This window comes from Panthera onca, chromosome B3, assembly GCF_046562875.1.
Source record: "Panthera onca isolate mPanOnc1 chromosome B3, mPanOnc1 haplotype 2, whole genome shotgun sequence".
Lineage (NCBI taxonomy): Eukaryota > Metazoa > Chordata > Mammalia > Carnivora > Felidae > Panthera > Panthera onca.
The window spans coordinates 84,623,382-84,649,133 of record NC_138344.1 but is presented as its reverse complement, the minus strand read 5'-3'; the positions used below and the strand labels follow the sequence as shown (position 1 = coordinate 84,649,133).

General features: G+C 38.1%; 1 protein-coding gene across 6 annotated transcripts in view; it reads left to right on the top strand.

The window, feature by feature from the left end:
* Positions 1–10,041: 10,041 nt before the first annotated feature.
* RALGAPA1 (Ral GTPase activating protein catalytic subunit alpha 1) overlaps positions 10,042–25,752 on the top strand; it is a 263,713-nt gene continuing 248,002 nt past the window's right edge. Inside the window, exon 1 of one of the 6 annotated variants that reach the window (XM_060619523.2) lies at positions 10,042–10,792. In XM_060619523.2, the coding sequence (XP_060475506.1) occupies positions 10,687–10,792 (106 nt within the window). In that variant the 5' untranslated portion in view covers positions 10,042–10,686. The remainder of the gene's footprint in view (positions 10,793–25,752) is intronic. The other 5 variants (XM_060619520.3, XM_060619522.3, XM_060619525.3 and 2 more) reach the window with 5 other exon arrangements.

Below are 25,752 nucleotides of genomic sequence, written 5' to 3'. Positions count from 1 at the left end.
CTCACGGTCCGTGGGTTCGAGCCCTGCGTCGGGCTCTGTGCTGACAGCTCAGAGCCTGGAGCCTGTTTCAGATTCTGTGTCTCCCTCTCTCTGACCCTCCCCTGTTCATGCTCTGTCTCTCTCTGTCTCAAAAATAAATAAATGTTAAAAAAAAATTAAAAAAATAAAAATAAAAACCCATCACAAATTAATTAATTAATTAATTAAAGTAATAAAATAAAAACTCATCACTGAATGAAAGCTCACCTAGATTTTCTCCTATGTTTTCCTTTAGAAGTTTTATTTTTTTTTAATGTTTTATTTATTTTTGAGAGACAGAGAGAGAGCGTGAGCTGGGGAGGGGCAGAAAGAGAGGGAGACACAAAATCCAAAGCAGGCTCCAGGCTCTGAGCTGTCAGCATAGAGCCCCACATAGGGCTTGAACTTGTTTACCGCAAGATAGTGACCTGAACCGAAGTCAGAAGCTTAACCAAATGAGCCGCCCAGGCGCCCCCTTTTAGAGGTTTTATAGTTTTGAATTTTACCTTTAGGTATGTTCCATTTTGAGTTAACTTTTGTGAAAGGTGTAAGGTTTACATATGGAAGTCCATTTGTTCCAGCACCATTTGTTGAAAAGATTATCCTTTCTCCATTGAATTGCCTTTGCTCCTTTGTCAAACACCAGGTGATTATATTTGGGTGGGTCTATTTCTAGGCTCTCTATTCTGCTCCATTGATTACTGTGTCTAATTTTTCACCAATACCATGCTGTCGGGATTACTATAGTCATATAGTAAGTTTTGAAATCAGGTTACAACAACTTTGTTCCTCTTCATTATTTTTTTGGCTATGCTGGATCTTTTGTCTTTCCAAGCTACAAAATAGCTTGCTGGGATTTTGATTGATATTGTATTGAGTCTATAGACCAAGTTGGGAAGAATTGACATTTTTTTAAAACGTTTATTTATTTTTGAAAGAGAGAGAGAGAGCAGGGAAGGGGAAGAGAGATAGGGAGACACAGAATCCGAAGCAGGTTCCAGGCTCTGAGCTGTCAGCATAGAGCCCGATGTGGGGCTCGAACCCATGAACTATGAGATCATGACCTGAGCCAAAGCTGGTTGCTCAACCAACTGAGCCACCCAGGTGCCCCAGGAAGAAGTGACATCTTAAAAAAAGGTAATGTTCTATTCATTGAACATAAGAGATCTCTCCATTTTTCTTGTATCTTTGATTTATTTCATCAGAATTTTGTAGTTTCCTCAGCTTTAATTTTTAATAATGCAATAGATTAGCAAAGCTCTTTGGTGATTCCTTAATAATTTTGATCATGACACTAAAAACTTTGAGAACTGCTGGTCTACCTCTTTTTTTTTATTTTTTTAAATGTTTATTTAAATGTTTTATTTAAATATTTTTAAATGTTTTTGAGAGAGAGACACACAGAGTGTGAAAAGGAGAGGGTCAGAGAGAGAGAGAGAGAGAGAGGGAGACACAGAATCTGAAGCAGGTTCCAGGCTCTGAGCTATCAGCATAGAGCCCCACATGTATCTTGAACCCATGAACTGTCAGATCATGACCTGAGCCGAAATCGGATGCTTAACCAACTGAGCCACCCAGGCACCTGAAGAACTGCTGGTCAACCTCTTGATCACTTCTTTGGGTTCTTAATTTTCTAACTGCTAACTTCAGGTCCTTGCCATTTGTTTCATTAGGATTGACTTGGCAAGCATGCTTCTCCTACTCTTACCATTGTAACACAGTTGGCATTTAGACCTTCTCATTCACAAGTAATGATACTAAAACAGATACAGTGTCTAACATAATAGAAGTACATGTACAAAAATAAAAAAAGTAAAACTGTACAAGCTTGTAAAATAAAATGCAATCAACTAAGAAATCAGGACTGCACATAGTGATTTCCCTCCAAAAAGTATGGTATAAAAAAGGCAATTATATTGGAGAAACCTGACAAACCTGACAAACTACAAGGTGATCAAGGTCAACATTAACAGTGATAACTCGGGTTGCCTGGGTGGCTCAGTGGGTTAAGCTCTAGACTCTTGATTTCAGCTCAGGTCATAATCTCATGGTTGTCAGAGTCCAGAGTGGAGCCCTCAATCGAGCTCCGTGTCCACACTGAGTGTGGAGCCTATTTAAGATTCTCTCTCTCCTTCTCCCTCTGCACCTCCCCCACTCACGTGCACATGTGGGCATGTGCCCACATCTCTCTCTCAAAAATCAAAAACCAAAAAAACAGTAGTAACTCATGCTGATAGTAGATAATATGATGTAATGAAAAGAAAACTTAGGCTCTGCGATCTTTTCCCTAAAACCCACAGCCTTTGTCTAATCATGAGAAAAACATCAGACAAATTTCATAGAGAGGCATCCTTTAATAAACCTGACCACTTCTCCTCAAAATTCTCGAGGTCATCAAAACCAACAAAAATGTGAGAAATTATCACAGCCAGAAGGAGCTTAAGGAGAAATGATAACTAAATGTAATAAACTATCCTGAATAAGATCTTAGAATGGAAAAAGGACATTAGATCAAAAAAAAAAAAATCTGAATAAGCTATGGAATTTAGTTGATAATAGCATACAAGTATTGGCTTAGTAATTGTGATAAATATATCATAATAACATTAGATGTTAACAATAAGGGAAGTTTATTATTTGGGCTGTGTGGGAGTTGAGCATATGGGAACTTGCCATACTATTGTAAATTTAAAATTATTACAAAAGTCTATTCAGTAAAAAGATCAGTGGTTGCCAGTGGTTAGGTGGAGGGATGAATAGGTGAAGCACAGAGGATTTGTAGGGCAGTGAAAATATTCTGTATGATTCTGTAATAGTAGACACATGTCATTATACATTTGTCCAAAACCATAAAAAATATATCAATAAAATTGAACCCTAAGGTAAACTATGCTCTTTTGATGACAATAATATGTCAATGTAGGTTCATCATTTGTAACAAATGTACCACTCTGGTGGGGATATTGATAACGGGGGTGGCTGTGCATATGTGGGAGTATAGAATATATAGGAAATCTCAATACTTCCCTCTCAGTTTTGCTATAAACCTGAAATCTAACCAAAAAAACAAAACCTATTAAAAATTGATCTATTAATTTAAAAAATCTCAAATTTGAATTAACCTGACTTTATAAAAAAGGGTAATGTAACATGTTCACATTTGGAAGATTGATAATGACATATACTTCTTGGGATGTTCATGATTTTATTTATTTATTTATTTATTTATTAAAGTTTATTTATTTTCAGACAGAGAGAGAGCATGAGCATGGGAGGGACAGAGAGAGAATCCCAATCAGGCTCCATGCTGTTAGCACAGAGTCCGATGTGGGGCTTGAACTCACAAACTGTGAGACCATGACCTGAGCCGAAATCAAGAGTTGGAGGCTTAACGGACTGAGCCACCCAGGTGACCTATGGAATGTTCATGATTTTAAACTTAAGTTTTAAATTCTAGTTTTCACAAGCAATATTTCAAAGAGAATTTTCTGGGTTTTTCTTTTCACAATAAATATGTCTCCAGAGGGGAGAGCTTACACTTTCAAAGGATGTTAGTATTTCCATCATTAAGGAAAAGAAAAATCAGTCAGTGGGCTGGGCATGCTATATTGACATGAAACTTATGCCAATGTGTTTTACAATAGTGTTTTCTTTTTGTGGTATGCCAGACATATAATTATTACTAATGATATGTTACATTTTTTATTTTCTAAAATTATTTCATTCATTCACCATTTACTGTGTACCTGTGCAAGAGAAAGAAATGGGAACTTACATCCATTCTTCCATTCAACAAATATTTATTGAGCACATTTTATTTTTTTTATTTTAATTTTAATTTTTTTTTATTGTTTGAGAGAGAGAAAGAGAGAGAGACACACAGAGGGCATGCAGGGGAGGGGTGGAGAGACAGGGAGAGACAGAGAGAATCCCAAGCAGGCTCAGCACTGTCAGCACAGAGCCAGACATTGGGCTTGAACTCACAAACCATGAGATCATGACCTGAACAGAAATCAAGTCAACGCTTAACCGACTGAGCCACCCAGGCACCCCTTGAGCACATTTTATAAAGTGCAACTTGCAAGAAGATTGGGATACACCTTTAAACACAACCTATATGGTCTCTCTCCTGAGGGAGTTTGCAATCTAGTGGGAGAGCAAATCTTCAAACAATTACACAAATTGCTCTGTTAAAAGTCTATGAAGTAAAGCAAAGGAAGGTTACATATCAGCCATTATAGAAGTAACTTTCAATACCATTTCTCACCTAATTATCATAATTAAAGCTGTGGTTTATATATAAGGAAAATGGGTCTCAGAGAGGTTAAACTATATGCCAAGGATCCCAGAGCAAGTACATCCTGAAGTGTAATGTTTAATTCAGAGCTATCTAACTCTAAAGATCATGAAAGAAAACACTGTATTATTTCCTGAATTTTACAAAACCCTGTGTGGCAGGCCTTATATTGATTTTACTAATGAAAAAACTGATGCTGAGAGGAACTAGAACCCAAATCCTTTAAATAATTCATTTATTTGCCCAGTGTATCATAATGCAAGCAAGTCCGTAACTTTTATGATACAAACATACAAGCCATGCATGCAGGAACCGCATACATTTTTGTAAACTTAAAAAAAAAAAATGGTGAGATTGTCATTGAAACAAGCCCCTATTAAGCAAAGTATTGTTTTGTTTTGTTTTGTTTTTACATAATTTTGGCAAAATTCTTACAGCTCTCTGCTGAATTTAAAAACTTTTTTATGGTAATCAAATATTTCTAGGGGTGAGAACATAGGAGGAAAACAGTTCTACAAACAAGCAGCCTCACTTTTAATGAAATTATTTTATAGGGGAAAGTTTCCAAGAACTATTTTAATTCATACCACCCAGAATTTCACTGATTTTTTTTAAAGGCAAATGCATATTCTTTGGGTTTACCCATCAATGTAATAGGACATCTTTAATTTTTCATGCAGAGAAAAAATTGACAATATATCCATGTTTATATGGGGTACAAATAAGAAAAAGACGCTTAAAAAGAAAAAAAGAGGGGCACCTGGGTGGCTCAGTTGGTTGAGCATCTGACTCTTAATTTTGGCTCAGGTCATGATTCCAGGGTCATGGGATTGAGCCCCATGTCCAGCTCTGAGCTGCACATGGACATTGCTTAATACTCTCCCTCCTTCTGCCTCTCTCCCCCAATTGAACTCTCTCTCTCTCAAAATTAAAAAATAATAATAATAAAGAAAGAAAAAATAACACAAGTAATAGCAAAGGAAACCTAGATTAATTTTGTAGAAAGTGTCAGTAGCTCTGCTTAAGTTTTTTGTTGTCAAATTGTTTGCAGCAAAAACTTGGGATATGTGATAGCAAGTATGAAAAACTATATGAAAGAAAACATATAAGTAGTATATGAAAATATTCTTAGTAATAGGTTGAGAACAGAATAAATTGCCCAAACTGTAGACTCCAAGTTTATCTATCTGCTGAGTCTCTGGTGACCACAATTTATGCTCATTTTCATGGATAAATCATAGAAATGTTTAACAAAGACTATTTTTGTTTTTCTTTTTCCTTTCTTTATTCTTTGCATCTTTATTCTTGTCTCAACCATATACAGCCTTCTGATATTTTAAGACCTTAATAGCAATTTTACCTTCATAGTTGAAATAGATCAACATAAAAGATTTTTAAAATTTTCTTTAATCCCCCCCCCCCCAAAAAAAAGCATAGAACCTATTTCCCTTTGAATCAAAACCTGGAAAGTAAAAGATTAGCTTTGCTTACATTCTGGCCTGCCCCTGTTAAGCACTGTTTCTCCTTGGGGCACCTGGGTGGCTCTGTTGGTTAAGCATCAGACTCTTTCTTGATTTCAGCTCAGGTCGTGAACTCACAGTTCATGGGCTCAAGCCTTGCATCAGGCTTTGCACTGATAGTGCAGAGCCTGCTTGGGATTCTCTCTCTCTCTCTCTCTCTCTCTCTTTTTCTCTCTCTCCGCCCCTCCCCAACTCGCATGTGTGCTCTCTCTTTCTCAAAATAAATAAAAATAAACTTAAGGGAAAAAAAGCATTGTTTCTCCTTTCTTTGTCTTCCTACCAGCTTCTCTGCTTTTCTGGTGACCATGTCTCAACCCCAAAACAGGTTACTGTTCCTGAATTGACAGCAGAAACAGCAACTCTATATTCTAAATGCTTATTGAGTCCCCAGTGTTGATTTATTCTTGCTATAAATATGTATTGAGGACCTATCACATGCCAGGTACCATTCAAGAGGGCAGAGAGAGACAGAGAGAGACACAAAAAGAAAGAGAAAGTTAAGAGAGGGAAGTCGGAAAGGAGAGAAAACAACTTGGAGCCTTGGATTATGGATCACAATCCAAGGTCTTCTCAAAACTTGTCTGATATAGGGGAGAGGATGCGTAGACTGATTACAGCAGAGAGTGCAGTGAGCATGATGAGAGAGAAAAAAAGTAAGTGCTGTGGGAGGGCTTCAAAAGAGGGCTTCATGTTGTTTTCAAGCAGTTATTTGTTTTTTTCCTTTAAAAATTTCTAATCCCTATTCTGCCTACCTAATATCTTTAAAATATATAAATCAGGACTTTTCCTGTTGTGCAAGTAACTGAAGCCCAACACAAAGTATTGATCTGTGAAATAGAAAAGATCATGGCAATTCAAGCAAGTTCAATCCAAATGCCCAAACAATGTTGTCAAAACTCAGTCTCTTCTTTTATCTCCTCTGTTCTTGGAGTGTTGGCATGCACTATTCCCAGCAGATTCTTTTTTTTTTTTTTTTAAGTTTTTATTTATTTGGAGAGAGAGAAAGCATGAGTGGAGAAGGTGGGGGGAGAGTGATAGAGAGAGAGAGACAGAGAGAGAATGAATCCCAAGCAGAAGCTTGATGCATGGCTCGAACTCATAAGCCAAGAGATCATTCCCTGAGCTGAAGTGGCATGCTTAACTGACTGAGCCATCCAGGCACCCCTCCCCAGCAGATTCTTTTCACATGTTTGTTCCTAGCAGTTCCAGGCCTTCAGCCTGAAAAAAGAATTTCTCTTTCTCAATAGTTGCAGGAGTTTTATTGGACTGCCTTGGTCTTGTGCCGATCCCTAACACACTTGCTTTGCACAGGATGCTTGAGTACTAAAGTGTAAATGGGGCCATGGGGCATGAGATCAAGTGAGATCAAGAGAGGGGTGGCTTTCCAAAGGAAAACCTAGGTATGATTACCAGAAGAAGGCAGGCAAACCAACATACATCCACTACCATCAATGTAGCTAATTACTTTTTTTTTTAATGTCTACTTCAATAAGTTTAGAAAGAGTAAGAAACTAGGTCTGCAAGGTATAAAATCTGGAGATGTTTCTAGCTTCTCTGAAATTAGTCCCTCAATGTAAGTTTTATTCTTTGATCTGAAGTGCTATGCATTTGCTCATTTTAAGACAGATATTCAAGGAGCGCCTGGGTGGCTCAGTCGGTTGAGCGGCAGACTTCAGCTCAGGTCATGATCTCGCGGTCTGTGAGTTTGAGCCCCGCGTCTGGCTGTGTGCTGACAGCTCGGAGCCTGGAGCCTGTTTCAGACTCTGTGTCTCCTTCTCTCTCTGACCCTCCCCCATTCATGCTCTGTCTCTTTCTGTCCCAAAAATAAACTTAAAAAAAAAAAAAAAAGACAGATATTCAAGAACTAATTGCAAGAAGGTAAGACTATGGAGTGTTTTTTCTTTTCACTCTTAAAATTTACATAAAACTGAGTGGATGCTCAAATCCTACTAAGATGTGGGAGCGGGGAGGAAAGAAACCACTGCCATTTCTAGCATGCATAGCTTAAAATGGTGAAAACCTGAACCTAAACAAAGGTTGTGATAATGGAGGGAACAGAACAAAATCAAGAAGTATTTAGGAAGTAGAATCATCAGGTTTTGGTAACTGGACAAAAGAAGAGAAAGGGAGCCTTCAGAGGATATGAGTTTCTGGATTGAAAAAACTGGGCTGATTGTTGTATTATCAATAAAGACACCAGATGAAGGAGGAAGATCAGGTTTGGGAGGAAGGAGGACAAAGCTGACAAGTTTCAGTTTTGTATATATTGAGTTTGAGTAGTTTGAATTTGAGTATATTTGAATTTGAGATTATTATCTTAAAAAAGACATAGGTACGGACAGAGGTGTCTAAAATCACCAAATAAATGATACTCAGAATCATGGGATCAGATAAATCTTCTACTATCAAAAAAAACTTTTAGTAACATAAACATTTAAAAACTAACAAATATTCATTCTGTGCCATAATAGGACATAAAGATAACTTTTGTAAAAAGCCCTTGTTTTCAAGGAGTTTCTATTCTTACACATACATCTTAATTTGGTTAGTTTACAATTGGTACATTAGATTTTCTTAATTTTCTTTAAAACAACTTCTGTTTTTTAGATTATAAAAGCAATACATGCTTTTTGTAAAGGAAATATAAGCAAAATATAAACAAGAAAATTAAAATCACCTGTAATACACTTTGCAGCTATAATCACAATTTTGGAGTATTTTTTCATCTTTCAAAAATCGTATAAACTTTTTTTTTCAGAGTTTTGATAACATATTTTCAGTTTTGTATCTGATTTTTCACTTAGTATTGTCTTGAGTATTTTCCATGTTATTAAAAAATCTTCATATTAGTAATTTTCACAGGCATATTACATTTTACATAGTGGACATTCATTTCCTTCCTTTCTGACAGACATTCATATTATTTCCAATCTTTCAATGTTATAAATTGTGTTAATATTTTTTCATGCTTTCCTTTTTAAAAATTTTTTTTCCTCAATATTTATTTTTGAGAGACAGAGAGAGACAGAGCATGAATGGGGAAGGGGCAGACAGAGAGGGAGACACAGAATCCGAAGCAGGCTCCAGGCTCTGAGCTGTCAGCACTGAGCCCCACACGGGTCTCCAACCCACGAACTGTGAGATCATGACCTGAGCTGAAGTCAGGCGCTTAACCAACTGAGTCACCCAGGTGCCCCTCATACTTTCCCATTTATGATTTTTTAGAATAGAATTCTAAAAATGGAACTAAAAAATCAAAGTGTATGAGCGTTTTTAAGTGTCTTGATACAAAATGCCAAATATTAAATTCCATTAAGCTTGTAGTAATTAATGCTTCTTCCCAGAAAGTAATAGGAGCATCTCCGTCTGTTTTAATCTTTTATTTTTTTATTTAATCTTTAATTTATTTTTATTTAATCTTTTATTTTTTTTCATGTTTATTTATTTTTGAGAGAGAGAGAGAGACAGATCACAGTGGGGGAGGGGCAGAGAGAGAGAAAACACACAGAATCTGAAGCAGGCTCCAGGCTCTGAGCTGTCAGCATAGAACCTGATGGGGAGCTTGAACTCTGGAACAGGGAGATAATGACCTGAGCTGAGGTCGAGTGTTTAACCCACTGAGCCACCTAGGTGCCCCAAATTTGATTTAAAAAAATTACTAATGTGTGAACATTTTCACAAGTTTTAGTTATGAGTATACACTTCTGTGAATTTTCCCCCGTGTTTTCTATGCGTTTTTCTACCTTAGCCTTAGCAATTTCCTCCTGGATTTGTGAGCTTTTTACATATTAAGAAAATTCACCCTTAAAGTTCCCCAGATTTCTTTTCTCTTGTAATTATGCACTCTGTGACTGCATGCTTTGGGGATTCATTTATTTGTGCAAGACGATTTTATTATTTTTGTGTGTGTGCGCGCCAGATAATTTTAATCAAGAGGATGTACTATAACCCTACAAATCTCTTAAACTACAATCTTTAATAATCACTTCGTAAAACAAAACAAAAACTTTAAACAAAATTCAACTTAGGAAATGAAGGGGTGTTACATCCAAGGCCTTCAGAATTGGCATCTAAAATATATTGCACGACTGTTTTGATGTTTTGGAGCTACTTTTTAAGTTACTATGACATGGTTAACAGTGGAGATGAAGGACCTTATTTTTAAACAAACACTACACGACACCACTCAGGGAGCTTTGCGTACAACGGCGCACGCAGTAATTCCTTTCCCTGACTTTCTCGGGCTCTACCTTTGGCGCCTTACACAGGAAAGCAAAGGTGATAAAGGCCACGGATGATCTCACGCTGGCATGACGTCAAGAAGCCTTGACGTCAGAAGGCGGTTGCCACGGGGACCATTCGCCACCGACGGCAGAGTCGTGAAACCACATCACCGCGCTCATCTCCGTTTCGGCCTGTGCAGGGTCTAAGCTGCTAAAGAAGCTTTAACCTTAAGGGGGCCTCAGGGAGAGAGGAGTTGTGCTGCCGCCGCCGAGAGCCCCACCTCCGCGGCTCCCGGTCCCGGGTCCCGGCCTGTGGCGGCGAGAGGCGGCCTCAGGAGGCAGTGGAGGCGACGGCGGCCGACCTGCCCGGGTCTCCCGCGCTCCGTGCAGGACTGGGAGAGGGTATCCGCCATATTGGAGCCGGAACCGAAGGTGCTTTGCAGCCGCGGCGCGAGGCGGGAGGAGGTGGCGGCCCTGGCCTGGATGTGAGAGGAGTCGGCTGCGCCGGGGCCCGCAAGCCTGGGGAGTGAATGAGCTGCTTAGGCTAGTATCCTCCCCGCCCACCCTCTCCACTTTCCGCCGCCGGGGCCGGAGTCCCCGAGTCTGCTGTGGCGGCGGCAGCGGCAGGATGTTCTCCAAGAAGCCGCACGGGGACGTGAAGAAGTCTACCCAGAAGGTGCTGGACACCAAGAAGGACGCGCTGACCCGTCTCAAGCACCTGCGCATCGTCATCGGTGAGGAGCGAGGGGTGGCGGCGCCTAAAGGCCTTCACTTTTCTGGGAGCCCCTGGGGACTCTCCCTCCCGCCCTAACGCTGTGCGGGAGTACAGGGCGAGGCGTCGCCTCCGCGGAGACGCGGGGGGGGGGGGGGGGGCGGATAATTTGGGGAAGGGAAAACTTGGCAGTTGGCAAATACTAATCACCGCTAACACAGGGCTATCTAATTTTGAATTAATAGCCCGAACTCATTTTTATAAACTAGTATTACTCTAAAAACTTAGATCTCTTTTAGACTTTCCGGAGGCTTGGTGTTGTCGATAATGGTGTTTATGGAATATGTGTCAGGTGACTACCGCCATCCCAATCCAAGTGAAAAAAAAAAAAAACAAAACCTTCTCAAACAATATAAACCTTAATCTTTCAAGTTTCTTGGCTAACGAGGGCGAGGAAGCAGTTACACCTCTTTGGGAAGTGGCTGGTTTTCAAAAATCTTAGGGCAACAGCCCCGCCCTTCTGTTAGTGTACCTTGTTCATCATTACTGTCATTTAGAGGGAAGGTTATTATTAATTACAGAAAGCAACGTCGTTTATAGCTTCCTTTGCTTCTCGAGAATTGTTTACGATTCTGTTTTTACTCAGTTAAGTTTTTTTTTATTCTGTTGCTCTCTACATCCGTTTGGCTGGCAGACCAAACAGTGCTCTGAATTGTGGTAATAGTGTTAAACGAATCTTTTGGATACTTGCTCATTTCATAGGCTGATGAGGGCTGTACTGGTACTTATGGAACATGTGGTCCTGTACTTGGATCTTTTTAGATGGAATTTGAGGTGAAAAGGCAAGTTACTTTGCATTGATAGAGTTATTGGCAGAACTGAGTTTAGAACCCAGATGCCTGAATCCTAGTTCAGAGTATTATTTCAAGCTCTTTTCCTAATGAGTGTTTTTCTGAAAAGTGACGTTTAATTCGTGATGTAAGTCCTGTGTTTTTGCTGCATGTTTCTCTACTCTGTTGTTTACTCATACCATCAGGATACCACTAGTAATACCCAACATTTGTATGTTTTACAAGATGATTTCACATAAATTATAATTCTCACAGTAACTGTAGAGGTAGATATTATTATACTCCTTATTTTACAAATTAGAAAGCTGAGGTCTGGAAATGTTAAGTGGTCATCCAGCTGCTAGGAAGCAGAGCCAGAACTGGAGCCCAGATTTCATGTCTTTGTTTTTTTTACTCTTCCTACATTTATGGCAGCAAATCTTTATCACAGGTAAGTTGTATTTATTCCTGTGGAATAAGAAAGCAATTAAATCCAGTTTGTCAATATAAAAAGAGATCCAGTTTTCAAGAAAATATAAATCTTAATATAGTTGAGATAGTGATCTTTTTATTTTCATTCTACTTCTGAGTTAAGTCATTGAACAAAAGATTTGGCTAAGAGTGCAACAGGGAAAGTCAATGTGTGAGTGTAGGAGATATATCCCAGATAATTGCAGTTTGAAATTGGAGACTTAATGGAATTTGGCACCTATTTGGGACAGACTGTAGCTTGAGTAAAGTCGGAGCTATAAAGTTAAGTTCCAGTAGAGTATTGACATTTCCTAAATTAACTGCTGTATTCCTTAGTTATAGAGGTGAGGGAACGGTTCATACATCTTGGGCGTAAAAGGTTTTTACATCTGGGTGACTTGGTCTAAATTAAGAGGCCACACGTGTCAGGTATTTTGTAGGGTCTGGCTTCCTTGGTTTGAAGACAAAACTAATTAAAAAAAACACTTTTGCTTTTTATTTATGGGCTTTTAAAAAATGAAGCATATGCTGTATATAAACACTTAAAATATCCTTAAGAACCTTCAAATAGAGAATATTGTGCTTTCAAACTCCCTGCCTTGTCAGTGGAGGAGGTCCATAAGAGAGATTACTGTGCTTCCGTAGTCTTATTTTTATTTATTTAAAACTTTTTATTTTATTATTATTTTTTTAAAAGTACATTTATTTCGAGAAAGACAGAGACAGTGCTGGTGGGCAGGGACAGAGAGATTGGGAGAGAGAATTCCAAGTAGGCTCTGCACTGTCAGCACAGGCTTGAACCCAGGAAGCTGTGAGATCATGGCCTGAGCTGAAACCAAGAGTTGGGCGCTTAACCCCTTGAGCCACTTAGGTGCCCCTACGAATCTTTAATTCTAGTGTAGTTAACATAGTGTTATACTTGTTTCAGGTGTACAAAGTAGTGATTCAGCAGTTCCATATATCACTCAATGTTCATCAAGATAAGTATACTCTTAATCCCCTTCACCTATTTTACCCATATCCCCCCCCCCCCCCCCCCCACATGCCCAGTAAACATGTTTGTTCTCTGTAGTTAAGAACCTATTTTTTGGTTTGTCTCTTTTTACGCTTCAGTAGTTTCAGAACAGTAGTTCTGAACCAGGGACAATTTTTTCCCTCTGGCGATAATGTCTGGAGACACTTTTGGTTGTCACAAATAGGGGGAGAGGATACTGGCCTCTAGTGGGTAGCAGAAATGCTGCTATATATCTTACATTGCACAAGATAATCCATCACAACAATGTTCTAGCTCTAAATGTCTATAGTGCTGAGGTTTAGAAACCTTGTCAGGATATGAAGTGCAAGATAGACCTCCAAATGTTGTACTTGTTATGGAAAGAGCCCAAATGTCGATTGACTGATGCATGGATAAAGAAGATGTGGTATATATACACAATGGAATATTACTCAGCCATAGAAAAGAATGAAATCTTGCTATTTGCAACGACGTGGTTGGAGCTAGAGCGTGTTATGCTAAGCAAAATAAGTCATTCGGAGAGAGACAAATAGCATATGATTTCACTCATCTGTGGAATTTAAGAAACAAAACCGATGAACATAGGGGAAAGAAAGAAAAAGGGAGACAAACCATAAAAGAGACTCTTAATTATGAAAAACAAACAGGATTGCTTTAGGGGAGGTGGGAAGGGGTGGGGGATGGACTAAATGGGTGATGTGTATTAAGGAGAGCACTTGTGATGAGCACTGAGTATTGTATGTAAGTGATGAATCACTAAATTCTCCTGAAACTAATATTATACTCTATCTTAGCTAACTAGAATTTAAATAAAAACTTGAAATATAAAAAAACAAAACAAGAACCACAAATGTTGTACTTTGTTCTTTTTTTTAATGTTTTATCTTTGAGAGAGAATGCACGTGTGATGCATGCTCACTCATGGGAGAGGGGCAGAGAGAGGGAGACAGAGGATCCCAAGTGGCTCTGTGCTGACATCAGAGAGCGCCCAGCACAGGGCTTGAACTCACAAACCATGAGATCATGACCTGAGCTGAAGTTGGACGCTTAACCTACTGAGCCACCCAGGCACCCCTTGGTTCTAGTATATTAATTAATTGAATAAAATATTTTGTATCTTTAAATGGTTACAGTTTTATTTTGCTTGAAATATGGTTAATGTAATTCCTTAGAAAATGAATGGGAGAAAGTAGAGTGACAAAAGCTGTAAGACATCTTAGAGGGCCACCAATCAGGTACCTTATATTGTAGATGAAAGGGTCATTTCAAATCATTTCTAAAGTAGGGGCAAGTTTGCAAAGTGGGCATTGCCAATGACACAGGATTTTATTTTTGTTTGGTCCCATCTGAACTATACTTTTAACCCTTAAAATGAACTGCTGTTCGTTCAGGGTATTTGTAGAGAATTCAGTGCATCCAAATATATGAGAACATAATTTAAAGCTACAATCTAAAACTTTGCTCTGGCATGTGTTCGCTTGGGACACATAAGACAATTAATTCCAGCTGAATTTGTAGAACTTGACTCTGAAGGATTTATATTTAAATTTGCTGTGTTTATTGATATTGCTATATATTTTATTTGTAGGAACTGGAAGTTAGAGTTTTTAAAAAATAGAAATTAAGCCTTGTCTAGTTTCTAAAGTTTTATCCTCTCCCCCCACCCCTTTTTTTCAAATAAAAGCCTTAAGATAATGATACTAAGTTAGCATATATAAAGTAGCTAACATAAGACCTGCATATATTGGATATTGACTAAATGTTAATTTCTTCTGTGGCAAGGTAACAGTTCAGTCTTAATGATTTAAAAATAAAAAGAGTGCTTATTCAGCTGATAAATATATTGACTATTGTTAGATCATTCTTTCTAACAGTTTTATTGAAGTATAACTGGTGTATAATAAATTGCACATATTCAAAGCATTTTATTTGAAATGAATAATTTTGATATACATACCTTGTGAAGCCATTATGACACTTAAGATTAAGAACATACTCAGATATTCCAGGTAGCAAATATATCTATAGCCTCCCAAAATTTCCTTTTGCTCCTTTGTAATCCCTTTCTCCCGCCCCTGCACGCAACCCCTTGCCTCCTTTCCCTGGGTGAAACTGTGTGTGTGTGTGTGTGTGTGTGTGTGTATGGAATTATACAGTATTTACTTTTTTGTTGGGTTTCTTTTATTCAGCCTTATTTGAAATCCATCTCTCTTGTTTGTGGTGTGTCAGGAATATATTGCTTTTGTTGTTGACTAGTATTCCATTGTATAGACATGCCACAATTTGATTATCCATTTACTTGTTGATATGTGAGTTTGCAGTTTGGGGCTATTACACATAAAACTGCTGTGAGATGTACTTGTTTATAGACACCTGCTTTCTTCTCTCTTGGATAAATACCTAGAAATGGAATGGCTGGAGCATATAACAGTTGTGTGTTTATTGCCATACTGTTTTTTACGATTTTACATTCTTACTAGCAGGGTATGAGGATGATTTCCTCCACATATGTACCAACACTACTTTACTTGGTATGGCCAGTCTTCTTAATTTCAACCACTATAATAAGTATATAGTGGTTATAATTAAGTGTTTCTTTGATATCTAATAATACTGAGCTTTTTAAACTGTGTTTATTTGCTATTGTATAACATTTGAAGTGTCTGTTCAAATTTTTCATTTATTTTTAAGTCGAATCGTTTGCTTTCATTCAGTTTTGAAAATTCTTTATATTTTTTGGATACAAGTACTTTATCATATGTGTGATTTGCAGAGCTTTTTTTTCTTTTATTTTTGAAAAATGTTTATTTATTTTTGAGAGAGAGAGAGCACAAGCAGAGAAGGGGCAGAGAGAGAGGGAGACACAGAATTCCAAGTAGGCTCCAGGCCCCTAGCTGTCAGCACAGAGCCTGATGCAGGGCTCGAACTCACAAACCGTGAAGATCATGACCTGAGCCAAAGTCAGATGCTTAAACGACTGAGCCACTCCAGTGCGCCTACAGAGCTTTTTTTTTTTTTTTTTTTTTTAACAGTCTTTGGATTGTTTTTCTTAACATTTTTTTTTTTAATTTTTTTTTTCAACGTTTTTTATTTATTTTTGGGACAGAGAGAGACAGAGCATGAACGGGGGAGGGGCAGAGAGAGAGGGAGACACAGAATCGGAAACAGGCTCCAGGCTCCGAGCCATCAGCCCAGAGCCTGATGCGGGGCTGGAACTCACGGACCGCGAGATCGTGACCTGGCTGAAGTCGGACGCTCAACCGACTGCGCCACCCAGGCGCCCCTTTCTTAACATCTTTGATTAGGTCTATGTATCAGTTTTGTCTTTTATGGTTTATGCTTTTGGTTTTTATAGTTTATGTTTTATCCAAAATCTTTGCCTAAGCCAAAGTCACAAAGAATTTCTCCTATCCTTTCTTCAAGAAATTTGATAATTTCAGGGGTGCCTGGGTGGCTCAGTCAGTTAAGCATCCAACTTCAGCTCAGGTCATGATCTCTTGGTCTGTGAGTCCTAGTGTGTGCTGGGCTCTCCATTGACAGCTCAGAGTGGAGCCTGTTTCAGATTCTGTGTCTCCCTCTCTGTTTACCCCTCCCCTGCTAGTGTTCTGTCTCTCAAAGATAAATAAACATTAAAAAAAAGTTATAACTTTGGGATCTATATTTAGATCTGTGATCCATCTTTTTTTTTTTAGATCCATGATCCATCTTGAGTTAACTTTGTAAATACGGTTTGAGATAGGATTCGCTTTTTTTTTTTTTTTTTGGTGAATGGATGTCCAATTACTCCGGAACTATTTTTTGAAAAAGACAGCCTTTTGTTCACTGAATTGCCCTTGCGCTTTTTCCAAAAGTCGTTCGTCTATATATACGAGGGTCTATTTCTGGACTTTCTATTTTGTTCCAGTGATCTATTTATTTGTGTTAGAGCCAGGACCCCTCCCTCTCCCTACACACGCACACAGACACAGGTTTTTGTTTGTTTGTTTTTTACGGTAACTTAATAAGTGGTGTTGTCCCTGCAACTTTGTTCTTCCTTTTCAGAGATTTTTTTTGGGGGGGGGGGGGGTTATGGGGTGTGGGGGCCATACCAGGTCCTTAACATTTCCATATGAGTTTTAAGATTATCTTGTCAGTTTCTTTAAAAAATAAATAAATAAAAATTCCTGCTGGGATATTGATTCACAGTGTGGTGAATCTGTAGGTCAATTTGGGGAGAAAGTGACAATAATACTGAGTTCTCTAACTTATGAACAAGGTATATTTCTCCATTTATATACAGCTTTAATTTCTCTTGACAGTGTTTTGTAGTTTTTAACATATAGGTCTTACACATCTTTTGTTACTTATCCCTAAATATTTTCCACTTTGGATATTGTTGTAAGTGATATATTTATATCCATTTCTGGTTGTTCATTGCTAGTGTAAGGAAATACAATTTTTTTCAAAGTTTATTTATTTTTGAGAGAGAGACAGAGAGACAGAGTGTGGGTGGGGGAGGGGCAGAGACTGAGGGAAACAGAATCTGAAGCAGGCTCCAGGCTCTGAGTTGTCAGCACAGAGCCTGACTTGTGGCTTGAACTCACAAACTGTCACATCATGACCTGAGCCAAAGTCAGATGCTCAACTGACTGAGCCACCCAGGCGCCCCAGAAATACATTTTTTTTTTTAGTTTTTTTTTGTAATCTTTGCATCTGGTGTGGGGCTTGAACTCAGGACTGCAAGATTAGGAATCTCATGCTCTTCCGACTGAGCCATGCGGGCACCCCTGATTTTTTTGTGTGTTAAGCTTGTGTGCTGAAATCTTGCTAACTCATTTAGTTATTCTATATTAATTTTTTATAGATTCCTTTGGATTTTTTACATAGTCTCATCTGTGAATAAAGACAGTTTTACTTCTTCCTTTCCAAATGTGGTTGCATTTATTTTTTCTTGGTTTGCTGAACTCACTAGAACCTCTAGTACAGTGTAGAGTAGACGTGGTGAGAGTGGGCATCCTTGTATTGTTCTTGATCTTAAGGGAGGGTAAAGCAAACAATTTTTTTTTTTTTTTTTTTTTTTTTTTTTTTTACTATACAATGTGATACCTTTAATTTATCATGTTGAGAGAGTTTCATTTTTATTGAGAGTTTGGATCAGGAATGGATGTTGGATTTGTTAAATGCCTTTTCTACTTCTTTTGAGATGAACAGGTTTTTTTTTTTTTTTTTTTATTTGTTAATATGATGAATTAAAATTACTGATTTCAAATGTTAAATCAACTCTGCAGTCCTGGGATTAAATTTCACTTGGTCATGATGTATTGTCATTTTTATATATTGTTTGATTTGATATGCTAAAATTTTGTTTGTAATTTTTGTATTTATATTCATGAGAGATATTGGCCTGTACTTCTTTTATAATGTGTGTGGTTCTGATACCAGGTAGTGCTAGCCTTACTGAGAAATATTTATGTAGAATTGGTTTATTAAAAAACTTTTTTTAGTTTATTTTTTGAGAGAGAGAGAGAGACGGAGCATGAGCAGGGGAAGGGCAGAGAGAGAGACACACAGAATCTGAAGCAGGCTCCAGGCTCTGAGCTGTCAGCACAGAGCCCTACACAGGGCTCAGACTCACAGACCATGAGATCATGACCTGAGCTGAAGTCAGATTCTTAACCGACTGAGCCACCCAGGCGCCCCGTAATTGGCTTTATTTTTAACTTAAGGTTTTGGTGGAATTCACCAGCGAAGCCATCTGGATCTGCAGTTTTCTTTGAGGGAATGTTTTTAACTACTTTAATAGAAAGATAGCTACTCAAGTTATCTATTTCTTCTTGAGTGGGCATTGGTAGTTTTGTTTTCAAGGAAATTTCATTTCATCTGAGTTGTCAAATTTATAGGCATAAAGTGGTTCATAATACTCCTTTATAATTCTTTTGATATCTGTAGAATCTGTGGTGATGTCCCTTCTCTTTTTTTAAAAAAATTTTTAAATTTTTTTTTTTAACGTTTATTTATTTTTGAGACAGAGAGAGACAGAGCATGAACAGGGGAGGGGCAGAGAGAGAGGGAGACACAGAATCTGAAGCAGGCTCCAGGCTCCGAGCCATCAGCCCAGAGCCCGACGCGGGGCTCGAACTCACGGACCGCGAGATCGTGACCTGAGTTGAAGTCGGATGCTTAACTGACTGAGCCACCCAGGCGCCCCTAAAAAAATTTTTAATGTTTATTTCTGAGAGAGAGAGAGAGACAGACAGACAGACAGACATTGCACGAACAGGGGAGGGGCAGAAAGAGAGGGAGACACAGAATCCGAAGCAGGCTCCAGGCTGTGAACTGTCGGCACAGAGCCTGATGTGGGGCTCTAACTCGTGAACTGCTAGATCATGACCTGAGCTGAAGTTGGATGCCCAACAGACTGAGCCACCCAGGCGCCCCTAATTTCACCTCTCTTAATCTTGATATTGATAATTTCTCTTTTTCTTATCAGTTTGACTAGAGGCTTCTCACTTTTATAAATCTAAAAGAACCAGCTTGTGGCCTTTACTGATTTTCTGTTTTTCTATTTTTATTTCATTGATCTCTGCTTTGATTTTGATTCTTTCTTTTCTTTTTTTTTTTTTTTTTTGGCTTAATTTTAGTTTCATTTGCTCTTATTCTAGTTCCTTAAAATGTAAATTGAGATTACTGATTTGAGACCCTTTTTTTCCACTGTAGGCATTTTATGATACAAATTTTTCCTAAGTAACATCTCACAAATTATGGCATTTTGTATTTACATTTTCATTTAGGTCCAAAATACATTCTACCTTCCCTCTTGATTTCTTCTCTGATCCATTGGTCATTTACAATTGTGTTCTTTAGCTTCAAATATTTGTGGATTACTCAGATAGTGTTCTGTTACTGAATTCTACTTTAATTCCATTATAGTCAGGCAATGTGTTTTAGGACTTGATTTCTTTAAAATTGACTTGATAGTCCCAAATATGTTTTAACTTGATACATGTTCCATTTGCACATGAAAACAATATGTATTCTGTTGGATTGAATGTTCTAAAATTGTTGTTCTAAAATTGTTGTTCTAAAAATGTCAATTAGGACAAGTTGCTTGGTAGTGTTGTTAAAGACTTCTATATCCTTGCTGAATTGCTGTCTGCTTGTTTTTATCAATATTGAGACTGAAGTTTCTGATTGTAATTGTGGGTTTGTCTATTTCTTTATGTACTTCTATCAGATTTTGTGTCATGTATTTTGAAGTTCTGTTATTAGGTACCAAGCACTTAGGATTATTCTTTCCTCTTGATAAATTGATTTTCACCATTATGAAATGATTTTTTTTAAGTTTATTTATTTTTGAGAGAGAGAGTGTGTGTGTGCATGGGAGGGGCAGAGAGAGAAGGAGAGAGAGAATCCCAAGCAGGCTCCGTACTGTCAGTGCAAAGCCCCACACAATACTTGAACTCACAAACCATGAGATCATGACCTGAGCTGAAATCAAGAGTCAGATGCTTAACTGACTAGGCCACCTAGGCACCCCATGAAATGATCATTTTATGTCTGGTAATACTCTTTGCTTTGGAGATTGGTCTCATAATGAAAATGTTTGGAAGATGTACATTTTTTTTCTTTGTCACTATGCTGTTTATTATATCCCCAGAACTTACTTATCTTACAACTGGAAATTTATACCTTTTGACCACTTTCACCCATTTTCCCCACCTCTTGCCTCTGGAGACCCCCATTCTTTTCTGTTTTTGTGAGTTTTTTTGTTTTTAGTTTTCACATATAACTGAAAACATATAGTATCTGTCTTTCCCTGACTTATTTCTCTTAATGCCTTCAAGGTCTTTCTGTGTTGTAGCAAAAGGCAAGATTTTCTTTTTCCGTGTCTGAATAATATTCCATTGTGTACATATGTATAGCGTGTATAGCGTGTATACCTACGTGTATACATGCGCAAACATTACATTTTCTTTATCCATTCGTCCTTTGGAACAACTTAAGTCATTTCCATGTCTTAGCTATTATAAATGCTGTAATGAACAAGGGGTGCAGATATCTCTTTGAGATATTGGTTTCATTTCCTTCAGATATATACCTAGAAGTGGAATTGCTAGATCATATGGTAGTTCTGTTTTTAATTAAAACAAATTTTTAATGTTTATTTGTTTTTGAAAGAGAATGTGAGCAGGGGAGGGACAGAGAGAGAGGGAGACACAGAATCCGAAGCAGGCTCTAGGCTCTGAGCTGTCAGCACAGAGCTCCATGCAGGGCTTGAGCTCATGAACCACAAGATCATGACCTGAGCTGAAGTCATACGCTTAACTGACTGAGCCACCCAGCCGCCCCTATTTTTAATTTTTTGAAGAACCACCCAACTGTTTTCCACAGTGGCTATACCAATTTACATTCCCACCAACAGCATACAAGGGTTCCCTTTTTTCCACGTCCTTGCCAATATCTGTTTCTTTTTGATAATAGACATTCTAACATGTGTGAGGTGATATCTCATTGTTTTTCATTTGGATTTCTCTGATGATTAGTGATGTTGCGTACCTTTTCATTTACCTGTTGGCCCTCTGTATGTCTTTGGGAAAATGTCTATTCAGATATTCTGTCCATTTTTTAATTGGATTGTTTATTGTTGTGCTATTGAGTTGTATGAGTTCTTTATATATTTTGTATATTAACCTCTTATCAGTTACATGATTTGCAGATCTTTGCTCCAAATTCTGAGGGGTGCTTTTTCATTTTGTTGTTGCTTTTCCCTGTTATGCAGAAGCCTTTTAGTTTGATGTAATTTGGTTATTTTTGCTTTTATTGCCTTTACTTTTGTTGTCAAATCCAGTCATCAAGACCAATGTCAAGGAGAGGCTCCTGGGTGGCTCAGTCAGCTGTCTGACTTAGGCTCAGGTCATGATCTTGTGGTTCATGAGTTTGAGCCCTGCATCAGGCTCTGGGCTGACAGCTCAGAGCCTGGACCCTGCTTCAGATTCTGTGTCTCCTTCCCTCTCTCAGCCCATCCCCCGCTTGTACTCTGTCTCTCTCTTTCTTTTTTTTTTTTTTTTTTAATTTTTTTTTCAACGTTTTTTATTTATTTTTGGGACAGAGAGAGACAGAGCATGAACGGGGGAGGGGCAGAGAGAGAGGGAGACACAGAATCAGAAACAAGCTCCAGGCTCCGAGCCATCAGCCCAGAGCCTGACGCGGGGCTCGAACTCACGGACCGCGAGATCGTGACCTGGCTGAAGTCGGACGCTTAACCGACTGCGCCACCCAGGCGCCCCTGTCTCTCTCTTTCTTAAAATAAATAAACATTAAAAAATTTAAAAAGACCAACCTCAAGAAGCTTACCACTTATATGCTTTTCTAGAAGTTTTGTGGTTTCAGATCTTAGTTCACGTCTTCAATTTACTGTTAATTTTTGCATATTTTATAACATAGGGGTCCAGTTTCATTCTTTTGCATGTGGCTGTCCAGTTTCCCCAATACCATTTATTGAAGAGATTATCCTTTTTGTATTGTACATACTTGGCTCCTTCATTGTAAATTAATTGACCATTTATGCGGTGGTTTATTTCTGGGCTCTCAATTTTGTTCCATTGGTCTAGGTGTCTGTTTTTATGCAAATATTTACCATTTTGATTATTCTAGTTTTGTATTAGAATTTGAAATCAAGGAGTGTTGATGTCTCCAGGTTTGTTTTTGTTTCTCCTGATTGCTTTGGCTGTTTGAGGTCCTTTGTGGTTCCATACAAATTTCAGGATTGTTTTTTGTATTTTTGTAAAAAATGCCATTGGAATTTTGATAGGGATTCCATTGAATTTTAGATAGCTTTGGGTACTGTGGACATTTTAACTATTCTTCTAATCCATGAGTCTGGAATCTTTCTGTTTATTTGTGTTTTCTTTTATTTCTTTCATCAGTGTCCTGTACTTTTTAGTGTACAGATCTTTCATCTCCTTGGTTAATTTTATTCCTAGGTAATTTTCTTTTTAATGGAGTTGTAAGTGGTTTTTTGGTTTTTGTTTGTTTTTTAAGTAAGCTCTACATCCAATGTGGGGTTTGAATTCACAACCCCAAGATCAAGTCACATGCTCTACTGATTGAGCCAGCTAGGCACCCCTGGGTTTATTTTCTTTCTTTTTTTTTTTTTTTTTTAACATTTTTTTATTTATTTTTGAGACAGGGAGAGACAGAGCATGAACGGGGGAGGGTCACAGAGAGAGGGAGGCACAGAATCTGAAATAGGCTCCAGGCTCTGAGCTGTCAGCACAGAGCCTGACGCGGGGCTCGAACTCACGGACCGCGAGATCATGACCTGAGCCGAAGTCGGCCGCTTAACCGACTGAGCCACCCAGGCGCCCCTATTTTCTAAATTTCTCTTTCTCATGGTTCATTGTTAGTATATAGAAATGCAACTGGATTTTGTATATTGATTTTGTATCCTGCAACGTTGCTGAATTTATTAGTTTTAACGGTTTTTTGGTAGAGTCATTAAGGTTTCTTATGTTATCTGTAAATAGAAACAGTTTTATGTTTTTGTTTCAGATTTAGATGTCTCTTATTCTTTTTACCTAATTGCTCTGGCTAAGACTTTCAATACTATGTCGTATAAAAGTGACAAGAGTGGGCATCTTGTCTTCTTTCTGATCTTAGAGGAAAATCTTTCAACTCTTCATCATTGAGTATGATGTCAACTGTGGACGTGTCATATACGGCCTTTATTATGTGCAGGTACATTTCTTCTATACCCAGTTGGTCGGGAGTTTTTATTATGCGTGGATGTTGAGTTTTGTCAAATGCATCTCAATAGATGATCATGTTGATTTTTATCCTTCATTTTGTTAATGTGGTGAATCATATTGATTTGTGGATGGTGGACTATCTTTGCAAGTTTGAAATAAATTCTACTTAATCATGGCTATGATCCTTTTAGTGTATTGTTGAGTTTGGTGTATTCCTATTTTGTTGAGGATTTTTGCATCTATGTTATTTAGGGATATTGTCCTATAATTTTCTTCCCTTGCAGTGTCCTTGTCTTTTTTTTTTTTTTTTTTTTTTTTTAATGTCACAGTAACACTGGCCTTGTAAAATGAGTTTGGAAGTATTCCCTCTTCTCTCTGAGAAAAGTTGGCAATTATCCTTTAAATGTTTGGTAGAGGGGGTGCCTGGGTGGCCCAGTTGGTCGAGCGTCCAAGTTTGGCTCAGGTCATGATCTCATGGCTTGTGAGTTCAAGCCCCGCTTTGGGCTCTGTGCTGACAGCTGGGAGCCTGGAGCCTGTTTTGGATTGTGTGTCTCCCTGTCTCTCTGCCTCTCTCCCCCTTGTGCTCTCTTTCTCAAAAATAAATAAACATTAAAAAAAAAAAAAAATGTTTAGTAGAATTCACCAGTGAGACCATCTGGTCCTGGACTTTTCTCCTGGAGAGGTGTTTGAATACTGATTCCATCTCCTTACTTGGAATTGTTCTGTCCAGATTCAGACCAATAAGTACTCATTTAGATATAGATGATGTACATTTAATGTCATTATTGATTTGGCTAACTTTGAGCCTGTCTTGCTATTTGTTTTCTATTTGGCCTGTTGTTAGTTCTCTTTTTTCTTTCTTTCTATTATTTGAATAAATTTATGATTCTTTTAAAAATCTCCCTCGTTGATTTTTTAGTCATAATCTCCTACTTTATAATTTTAGTGATTGCTTTATGATTTATAATAAACATCTCTATCTTATCAGAGCTACTGTTAGGTGATATACCACTTATACCACTTCTCTTTTGTATGACAACTCTGTAAGAGTGTACTTTCATTTCTCCCCTCAGTCTTTATACTTTTCTGGTTATACTGTTGCTTATACATGTTGCTTTGCTTAAGCAAAATTTTTAAATTTATAATGTACTATAATATATTATTTTGTTTAAGCGGGTTTTTTTTTTTTTAATTTATTTTTGAGAGAGAGACAGAGACAGAGCACAAGTGTGGGAGGGGCAGATGGAGACGGAGATGCAGAGTCAGAAGCTAGCTCCAGGCTCTGTGCTGTGCTGACAGCTCAGAGCCTGATGCGGGGCTTGAACCTGTGAACTATGAGATAATGACCTGAGCTGAAGTCGGCGCTTAACTGACTCAGCTGTCCAGGAGCCCCTATGCAGTTATTTTTTAAGGATTTTTAATTATTATTACTTAAAGAATCATTGCCCATTGCTCCTCATTTCTTTGCAGAGAGAGTTATTTCCCTCCTTCCAGTATCATTTCATTTCTGTCTGAAGGACTTCTTTAATGTTTATTTGTGATGATGAGGGTGTGTAGGTGATGAATTCTTTATGCTTTTGTTTGTGTGAAAAGTCTTTATTTTGCCTCTTTTTGGAAAGATACTTGGCTTTGTTTAGAATTCTATGTTGATGGCTTTTTTCCCTTTGTCTTGTAAACATTTTATTCCCCCGTCTTTTGTTTGTTTGTTTATTTATTTTTGAGAGAGAGACAGAGCATGAGTGGAGGAGGGACAGAGAGAGAGGGAGACACAGAATCCAAAGCAGGCTCCAGGCTCTGAGCTGTCAGCACGGAACTCAATGAACCGTGAGATCATGACCTGAATTAAAGTCGGATGCGCAACGGACTGAGCCACCTATGCGGCTCCCAGCCCTCCCCCCGCCCCATCTTTTTGCTTGCTTTTTTTTTTTTAAGGTTTTAT